We start from the raw sequence: 10475 nt of genomic DNA, 5'->3' as shown, positions 1-10475 counted from the left end.
CCTGTTGTGGCCCTTCTCGCCCCCCAAAACACACACACACACACACATACACACCCCATCGCCATTCCCAGCTATGGGTACAAACACACCGTTACCTCAGAAAGACTGCATGGGTGAGGAGGGCAGGGCATACTGCACACATACCCTACCCATGTGTGGGGGGTTAGTTAGGGGTTAACAGGCATAGGCTGAGGGATAGTCAGTCAGGGGTTTAGCCAGGATGTAGTATGAAAGGCTGGAGGCAGGGAAGGGGGTCAAATGGGCCATATGTGGGAGTGTACCAAGACCATGGGATAGCTGGGGTTAGACCCTGTAGCTGGGGGTTATCAAATCAAATCAAATCAAAGTTTATTTGTCACGTGCGCCGAATACAACAGGGGTAGACCTTACAGTGAAATGCTTACTTACAGGCTCTAACCAATAGTGCAAAAAAGGTGTTAGATGAACAATAGGTAAGTAAAGAAATAAAACAACAGTAAAAAGACAGGCTACATACAGTTGCGAGGCTACATACAGACACCGGTTAGTCAGGCTGATTGAGGTAGTATGTACATGTAGATATGGTTAAAGTGACTATGCATATATGATGAACAGAGAGTAGCAGTAGGGTAAAAGAGAGGTTAGCGGGTGGTGGGTGGTGGGACACAATGCAGATAGCCTGGTTAGCCAGTGTGCGGGAGCACTGGTTGGTCGGCCCAATTGAGGTAGTATGTACATGAATGTATAGTTAAAGTGACTATGCATATAATATAAACAGAGAGTAGCAGCACCGTAAAAGAGGGGTTGGGGGGCACATAATGCAAATAGATTACCTGATTAGATTACCTGTTCAGGAGTCTTTTGGCTTGGGGTTAAAAACTGTTGAGAAGCCTTTTTGTCCTAGACTTGGCACTCCGGTACCTCTTGCCAGGTGGGTGGGGTAACAACTTTTAGGGCCTTCCTCTGACACCGCCTGGTGTAGAGGTCCTGGATGGCAGGCAGCTTAGCCCCAGTGATGTACTGGGCCGTACGCACAACCCTCTGTAGTGCCTTGCGGTCAGAGGCCGAGCAATTGCCGTAGTGATGCAACCATGCTCTCGATGTTGTAGCAGTAGAACCTTTTTGAGGATCTCAGGACCCATGCCAAATCTTTTTAGTTTCCTGAGGCTTTGTCGTGCCCTCTTCACAACTGTCTTGGTGTGTTTGGACCATTCTAGTTTGTTGTTGATGTGGATACCAAGGAACTTGAAGCTGCAACCCCGTTGATGAGAATGGGAGCGTGCTCGGTCCTCCTTTTCCTGTAGTCCACAATCATCTCCTTAGTCTTGGTCACGTTGAGGGATAGGTTGTTATTCTGGCACCACCCGCCCAAGTCTCTGACCTCCTTGTCGGTGACGTGTTGGAGTCGTGCCTGGCCATGCAGTCGTGGGTGAACAGGGAGTACAGGAGGGGACTGAGCACACACCCCTGGGGAGCTCCAGTGTTGAGGATCAGCGTGGCAGATGTGTTGCTACCCACCCTCACCACCTGGGGGCGACCCGTCAGGAAGTCCAGGATCCAGTTTCAGGGATGTCCCAGGAACCTTAGCTTAGTGATGAGCTTTGAGGGTACTATGGTGTTGACCGCTGAGCTGTTAGACACAATAGCTGGTGTTAGACCCTATAGCTGTGGTTAGACCCTATTTATTTATTTTACCTTTATTTAACCAGGCAAGTCAGTTAAGAACAAATTCTTATTTTCAATGACGGCCTAGGATGATGACGGCCTGTTCAGGGGCAGAACGACAGATTTGTACCTTGTCAACTCGGGGGTTTGAACTTGCAACCTTCCGGTTACTAGTCCAACGCTCTAACCTCTAGGCTACCCTGCCGCCCCTATAGCTGGGGTTAGGTGCTATAGCTGGGGTTACACCCTATAACTTGGGTTAGACCTTATAACTGGGGTTAGACCTTATAACTGGGGTTAGACCCTATAGCTGGGGTTAGACTCGAGAGCTAGGGTTAGATGCTATAGCTGGGGTTAGAGGCTATAGCTGGGGTTAGACTCTATAGCTGGGGTTAGGTGCTATAGCTGGGGTTAGATGCTATAGCTGGGGTTAGAGGCTATAGCTGGGGTTAGACCTTATAACTGGGGTTAGACCTTATAACTGGGGTTAGACCTTATAACTGGGGTTAGACCCTATATCCGGGGTTATACCCTATAGCTGGGGTTAGTCCCTATAACTTGGGTTCAAACAGGGTCTAGCTTACAATGTCTAGGGGCAGTGATGGTAGAGCAGAATGCAGACACACTGTGATGGTAGAGCAGAATGCAGACACAATGTGATGGTAGAGCAGAATGCAGACACAATGTGGCTCTAGCGGCCAGGACCAGAGACTGCCTGGCTTATCCTACAGCCTGCAGCTTGAGTCGAGCTGGGGGTTAATGCTCTGCTGGGGTTTAGCCTAGCTGTGTCCAGCTGTATCCAGGCCTGCAGCAGTACAGTGCAGTAGTACAGGTCAGGAGGGCTTCTCAAACTCTGCTGATTTCAAGCTACCTCCTGCCTAGGGGCCAACTATCTCTCAGCTGGAGCCAGGCACAGGTTTTCAAAAGATCATTGTCTCTCTTTGCTGGTCTCTCACTCTTTAATCTCCCACCCCAATAACTCAGACACACCTGTAGGATTGTCAAACATTTGCCTGACGACAGTACTTAGCACATTTGAACAGAGTGTCGGGGGGTCTCTTTTGTGTTCAGAGAGCAAAGACCTTGAAGTCGTCAGCCACTCAACCTTGTTAAAATACTCCAAACCAGAAGGTGGCAATAGCCTTGTTTGGCAATGCATGTGTGTGTGTGTGTTTGGCTTAGTTTTTGGTATAGATTCCAATGTTAATGTTAGCTACCCCTTTGCTGATACTACCAAGATGGTCACAGCTCGAGAACTACCTAGCAAGATGTCGAAGAAACAATTTCATTCACCATAATCCTTACTGCCAGTGCCAGCCCATAGCCAAATGTTTAGCTTGCTAGCTAAGGTTAGCATATTCACTAGCTAGAACAACTTAGCAAGCTAAGGACACTGCAGTAACTTGGCAGCTAACAGAGGCAGCTGTTTTATGGAAACTAATCCATTGTGATTTAATTATAATGTCAATAGTAGCTACAGTAGTAAAATAGCTTGGAGGGAAAATGTAGTGTTGTGTGCATTGCGTCTGTGTACTACTTAGCTAGCTAACATCCTATAGCCTACATTGCATATGAAGTGTGACTGGCTCATGACATTTAACCATGGATTTACGGAGGAAATGCCCTCTCTTTTCCTTTTTGTCGTCACTCCAGTTGGCTTCCCCATGTGGGGTTTTCTGCTCTCTGATTGGCATCAAGTAGAAACGGCAGGTTCGTCGCTACCGGGTCAGCACGCAGCAGGTACCACTTTTCTTATAGCAAGAGAAGGAACGGCCTCCCACTGTTACAAGTACCTATAGGCAGTTTATCAGCAGTGAGATCTCGGTGTGTTTCATGCTTAACCTCTCACTCTTTCTCCCTCATCCAAACTGCTCTCTCTCTCTCTCTATCGCTATCCACCTGCAGTCAGTCCATTCATGCACCCCTCCAGAACATGTGTTGTCCATGTGTTGTTGGCTCAGCAGCCACACACATGTGTATGTGCTCAAACACACACTGCCCTGTGTAATCTGTGCTGAAAGCCTGGCAGGTGTGTGCAGGTGTTCCATACATCCCTCGACACCAGGGACTCAAACATGTCTGCATTCTCACACACACTTGCATACAGACAGAGACGGACACATAGACACAGACAGAGACACCGACAGAGACACCGACAGAGACACAAACAGAGACACAGACATAGACACAGACAGAGACATAGACAGAGAAACATACAGGGACATAGACAGAGACACAGACACATAGACAGAGACACAGACAGGGACACATACAGAGACACAGACATAGACACAGACAGAGACACCGACAGAGACACAAACAGAGACACAGCCAGATACATAGACACAGACAGAGACAGCGACACAGACAGATACAAAGACATAGACAGAGACATAGAGAGACAGAGACACAGAGACACAGAGAGACAGACACAGACTGAGACACAGACAGAGGCACAGAGACACAGACTGAGACACAGACACAGAGAGACAGACAGAGACAGAGACACAGACAGTGACACAGACAGGGACATAGACACAGCGAGACAGAGACAGACAGGGACATAGACACAGAGAGACAGAGACACAGACAGAGGCATAGACAGAGAGACAGAGATACAGACAGACAGAGACACAGAGCAGCACACTGACACAGAGATAGAGCATAACACAATTTACAATGACTAACTAAAGTACTATATCAACATTTATTACCCCTACCTACATGTACAAAGTACCTCTAAAGTACTATATCAACATCTATTACCCCTACCTACATGTACAAAGTACCTCTAAAGTACTATATCAACATTTATTACCCCTACCTACATGTACAAAGTACCTCGACTAACCTGTATACAATATACAATGACTAACTAAAGCACTATATCAACATCTATTACCCCTACCTACATGTACAAAGTACCTCTAAAGTACCATATCAACATTTATTACCCCTACCTACATGTACAAAGTACCTCGACTAACCTGTATACAAAATACAATGACTAACTAAAGCACTATATCAACATCTATTACCCCTACCTACATGTACAAAGTACCTCTAAAGTACTATATCAACATTTATTACCCCTACCTACATGTACACAGTACCTCTAAAGTACTATATCAACATGTATTACCCCTACCTACATGTACAAAGTACCTCGACTAACCTGTATACAAAATACAATGACTAACTAAAGCACTATATCAACATCTATTACCCCTACCTACATGTACAAAGTACCTCTAAAGTACTATATCAACATTTATTACCCCTACCTACATGTACAAAGTACCTCTAAAGTACTATATCAACATGTATTACCCTTACCTACATGTACAAAGTACCTTTATTGTGTAACTTGTTTTTTTATTTACTTTATTTACTAAATATTTTCTTATATCTGCATTGTTGGTTAAGGGCTTGTAAGTAAGCATTTCACGGTAAGGCCTACACCCTGTATTCTTGTATTGTATTCTTATTTTTATATATATATTTAAAAAATTTAACCTTTATTTAACGAGGCAAGTCAGTTAAGAACAAATTCTTATTTTACAACGACGGCCTACCCCGGCCAAACCGTAACCTGGACGATGCTGGGCCAATGTGACAAATAAAATGTTAAATGGTGTGGTAACAACAACAATACATGTATAGTTTTAGTTGAAAAATAATATTTGAACGGAGTGAAAAGGAATGGAAACCATGTATTTGATACCATCCCACTAGTTCTGCACCAGCCATTAGCATGGGCCCATCCTCCCCAATTAAGTTGCCACCAACCTCCTCTGCCAATAACAGACCAAGAACAGATTTAAGACAAAGCTTTATTTACATATGGCAAGCAGTGGAAAGGACCGTCTCTGCTGGTTTAGGAATCATATCAACACAAGTTATTTGTACCTATTGGATATAGGACTTAGACTGCCTTTGGTTCGGTTACCTATTGGATATAGGACGTAGACTGCCTCTGATATGGTCAACTGACTTGTGATCAAAGCACACAAATCCCAATGGCCTGGTTCTGGCAAATGTTATATAGGTGAGGAGTGTGGTGGGGAGGTGTAACTGGGGAAAAGGTGCCGAGGGAGGATTAGAGGGGTGAGGGAAAAATATTGAGAACTTGGGGGGGTGGGGAGTTAGTCAGGGATAAGTGGATAGGGTCTGGAAGAGATGGACTAGGAGATGTGAGGAAGAGGAAGGAGGTAAAAACAGAGGGATGAAGAGGTTGTGATGGGAAGGAGGTGAGGAGATAAGGGAAGAGGAGATAAGGGAGAACGGGTGAGGGGATGAGGGGTGAGGAGGGAGAAGAGATGAGGGTCAACTGTTGAGGTCAGAGCTAACACATCTCTCAGTACCCTGCCTCCACAGACCACCATACAGACAGCTGTCCACACACACACCTGTCCCAATACATGTATGCTATGTATGTGGACTATGAGAGACGACATTCACTTTCTACACACACGCCAGCAGCTGCACTATGGTCACAGTCCCGGACCAGCCGGCACCGAGGGGTATGCTGGGAATTAACTACATGTCCAGCTGCTCCCTCCACACACATATTAATTTGATTGACCTCACAGTCAACATCAAGTCTCTATGCATAACAACAATATGAAAAACATTTACTTGTTTTCAATTGTCAAGTGTTTTTGTGTGTTTTTTTTACAAATGGAAGGCACTTCGGAATTCAAAAGAGTTCACTTATAGGCAACACCCTCCCATCTCTGTCCTTCAAGCCACGAGGTTGCTCAATGGGGGTGCCTAATACCCCTCCAAATTGATGGATGACAGTGTTTGGGGATCCATCCCCCTCTAAACATTGTCTGAGTGGTCCTGGGTCCTGGGTCTTTCAACCCACTTACAGTCTGTATCGCAGTAAACATCCCTTATGGGGAATTGATCAACCGTGGCATCTTCGGCCAGACGTTCTAAGCCGCTGGGTCAGTGTGTGTCTAGGAGGCAGGGCAGCAGCCGGAGGCCGTGTGTTTGTGTAGCAGGGACATGCGGCTGAAGGTGCGAGAGCAGGAACCACACTGGTACTTCTTCACCTCAGAGTGGGTCTGCATGTGGGCCCGCAGGTTGGAGCGATCCGCAAATGCACGGTTACAGTGTTGGCAGGAGAACGGGCGCTCACCTGAAAGGGAGAGAGACAGATGTTAGGAGACTTGTCTTGATAAAGATTGTGTAACCAAAACATCAACGATGTGCAATCCCCTTTGCTGACTCAAGCCTTTGATTGACTTCTTTCCTCGCATAAACACAGAGATAAGATAGTGTCACAAGGAGCAATAACATGTGTTTACACCTCAGGGGACATTAATGAATATCAATGCCTGGCTAATCCCTAAGCTTCAACCAGTTTGAACTGGAAATGTCAACCTACCAGACCCCCACAGAAAAAGGGGTTTATTAGTCACATGCACAGGGTCGCAGATGTAATTGCAGGGTACAGTGACGTTCTTAAGCTCCAACAGTGCAGGTCCAAGAGAAGTGAGTGAAACAATAAAAATAGTGAAATAAATAAGTGTTATTACTATGTAATTACAATGTGTACAACTATCCAACAGTGTAGTAAAGACCCCTATAACAATCCCAGTGCCATAAGAATGTAGAGGGTAAGACTCACCAGTGTGCGTGCGGATGTGTCCTCTGAGCAGCCAGGGTCTGGAGAAGGCCTTTCCACAGGTGGTGCAGACGCAGGGCAGGGTATGTGAGCGGATGTGCATCTTCAGAGCCCCCAGGCTGGTGTACTCCTTTGGGCAGTTTTTGCAGTGGAAGGCTGGTCGAGGCAAGGCCTCGCTGGGTATGGAGCTGATCTCGCTGTGGGTGAGCTGGTGCCTGGAGAGGCCTGAGGGGCTGCTATAGGTCTTGCTGCAGTGGAGGCAGTGGTAGATGTGGTGGGGGGGTACAGGGCTGGGGGGGTCTGATGTGCGCCCTGCCTCCTCCTCATCCTCCCCACTGCTACTGGAGGGGGAGCTGCTGAGGTCCAGAGGACCCGTGAGGGAGACAGGGGACACAGGTGCTGGGAGGGCGTCCATGTTGAAGAGCAGGGTGGTGGGGAAGTAGGTCAGCACGGAGCTGTTGCCCCTCATCGGGAGCTCAGCAAGAGGATAGCACTCTGGGATGACTGCTGGGAGAGGGGGGAGAGATGTTTTAAATGTTTAGAGAGAGCTGGAGGGGGTGAGAAAGAGTCAGTTAAATCTAATTACACAGGTAACTTGTTTTCCTTCTCAGTGTCTTGTTACAGTCAAACTCAAGTGTTCCATGCAGTCCTGTTCCAGCCATATGACTCGATTAGCAAACTTCCCAATTCACCATAGACACAGACTGAGACACAGAGAGGCACCATAGACCACAAAGAGATGGGACACAACTCTGTCACACACACATAAATGCACCAATAGAAAATGTGAACCCTTTCCTGTTAAGCGTCTTGTGCACCTTGTTACACACTAGGTGCCAAGGTTGACACAACCGTATTCACACACTAGCCATTACTGTCCGTCTGCCTCTCTGGCTCCTCACCAAATAGGCCTATTAAGCCAGATCTCATCTCATAGATGTAAATGGAAATCCAGAAAACTCAAATAAATATAATATGTTAAGTTTGGTGTGGTATGGTTACTTATAAGACAGAAGGTTACTTAAGGCAAAAATAAAAGTAGGTTGGTCGGTTGTGGTGGACGCAACTACTTAGTATTTTGCAACTACTTAGCATGTTAGCTAACCTTTCCCCTAACCCTTTAACCTAACCTTAAACCTAGCTAATACTAGCCACCTAGCTAACATTAGCCAACGCTAATGTTGGCAACAAAAAATTGGAATTTATTACATTATCATACATTTAGCAAATTCGTAACATACATACGAAATGGATGATGACGTCCACGTAACATATTATTTGAAGTATCCCGGATTTACTTTTACTATGTTACATCTACTCCTGAGTCCAGGTTGCAGCAGCGCTATTTCCGCAGTTTATTGACACCGGATTGCCAAAACACTGGAGGGGACGTGATCCCGACTGTTAAACGGGTTCATGAGGATGTATCAACGGAAAACGTTCTATTTTTTTATTTGAGCGCTCACCAAGGTGAATTCGTGATATCGAACCGTTATGAGGTGCACTTCGGGTGCACTTGCTGTTACTTAAAATCTAGGCTAACCTCGATTAAAATATACATGTGTTCTCATAGTCATTTTAAGAAAAATAGCTCACAACTTTGTGCAGAATTAGACGTTTTGATTTAAACAATTTACCATTCTGGCTTTCCAACTCGCTGTAATTCGGCCTCTTGTTGGTGAAATACTTCTTGACAAGGAATGACCGAGGCATCTTTGCACGCCTGGAATATTTCTGTTTTTGCAGATGAAGAATGACTTCTGCTCTTTCCTTGCAGGGTGGTGCCCGTCTCCCAAACCTCTCAGGGAAGAAATCACAGCGTTCCAAGACACTTCACTATGCACCACTCAATGCTGCACACAGAAGCTGTCCACTCCAAAAGTCCAAAGATACTTTCTTGTTTCCAAAGAGGCGCGGTTGTTGATAAAATGATGATTCAATCGATCACCAGATAAAAGATAAGTTGGAGCTTGGGAGTCTGTCCCCTGATATAGCAGCTGAGGGGGGAGAGGGGGTGGGCAAGGATATCCCCGCCTCAAGACACACCCGCCCCAAAATACGCGCCACTAGGATCCTTGCTGACCGCAGGTGCCCGATCGATGATGGACGCACTTGGCTTGCAGACCAGAATCTATTCACATTACAATCCAAAATTGCTAAATGATTGCAGACGAAGCGCATTCCGAAGAAGATTGTGCAAATACTTAAATGTCCTGTTGTCACCTGTCTGCACGGGTGCGCACGGTCACTGATGATGACTAATTCGGCTTGCTACAACAAACGAAAAAAATATTTAGCAGAAATTACGTTTAAAACAGTATTATAGAATGCATACATTATTTCCTTATTTTTTTAAATCGCTAATTACCCTCAACATATTGTATTTATTGAAAAAAAATAGACAGGCCTAATTGAATCAGAATGTTATCTTCAAAACACCGTTTATAAACCCACAAGAGTTTGTTGAACGCTCTCAGGTGACGTTCCATGTACTCTGCCTAATAGAAATGGGCCTAGAATAAACGCTGTTACTCAGATGATTGCTCCTAAGTGAAGCTGGAGCGTCCTCTGTTGGAACAAAGCAACACAGCCACCGAAACTATAATGTGTGTCACTGAACACCTTATCATGAACTATTAGTTCAACAACACATTCAGATGTAGGCCAACTTTTTATATAGTCAATTCTGCACAACTGCGTGTTTTTACGGAGCCATTGAGGGGGTATGGGGCTGTGTGTTATAGTCTATAGTCAACTGTGCTTTGGTTAAAAATGGACTCCAACCTCCCTGAATTATCCACGTACAATGGCAGCATTTACGCACACACAGGCAAGGAGACATTTGTATTAACAGACTGCAGACTAGCGCACCGTTCTCCTCTTTCCACACAAAGAAGCGTGCTCTTCATTCATGCTCTCCACTGCAGGAGCTCTGCGGGAAACCACCCGACTGCATGAAAAGAGGCGCTGTTCTCTCGCATGTGTTCGCAGTGGGACCGGGAGGGAAATTAACCGAGCCGACAGGAACAATATGACGCCGTAAAACCTCGCTAAAGTGCCCAAGGTGCCATGAAATTCACTGACCGGGTCAACCCCCAGAAGAGGTTACACACAGAGACACTGTTTGACACTTCTGTGTGCCATATATTTAATTGGTTTGTGTCAGGGTGTTGCCTAAGTAAGTCAAACTTTGTAA

At 45.7% G+C, this 10475-nt stretch overlaps 1 protein-coding gene across 1 annotated transcript; it reads right to left on the bottom strand.

Annotated features, from left to right (window-relative positions):
* Positions 1-5625: 5625 nt before the first annotated feature.
* LOC139367739 (snail family zinc finger 1b) lies at positions 5626-9275 on the bottom strand. Its single transcript, XM_071106058.1, has 3 exons — positions 8917-9275; positions 7283-7786; positions 5626-6790 (listed from the first exon to the last, which is right to left on the bottom strand). The coding sequence occupies exons 1-3, from the start codon at positions 8990-8992 to the stop codon at positions 6609-6611; spliced, it is 762 nt and encodes a 253-aa protein (XP_070962159.1). The 5' UTR covers positions 8993-9275; the 3' UTR covers positions 5626-6608.
* Between the last annotated feature and the right edge of the window lie 1200 nt (positions 9276-10475).

Source organism: Oncorhynchus clarkii, chromosome 16, assembly GCF_045791955.1.
Source record: "Oncorhynchus clarkii lewisi isolate Uvic-CL-2024 chromosome 16, UVic_Ocla_1.0, whole genome shotgun sequence".
Taxonomy (NCBI): domain Eukaryota; kingdom Metazoa; phylum Chordata; class Actinopteri; order Salmoniformes; family Salmonidae; genus Oncorhynchus; species Oncorhynchus clarkii.
This window is presented reverse-complemented; position numbering and strand designations above follow the sequence as displayed.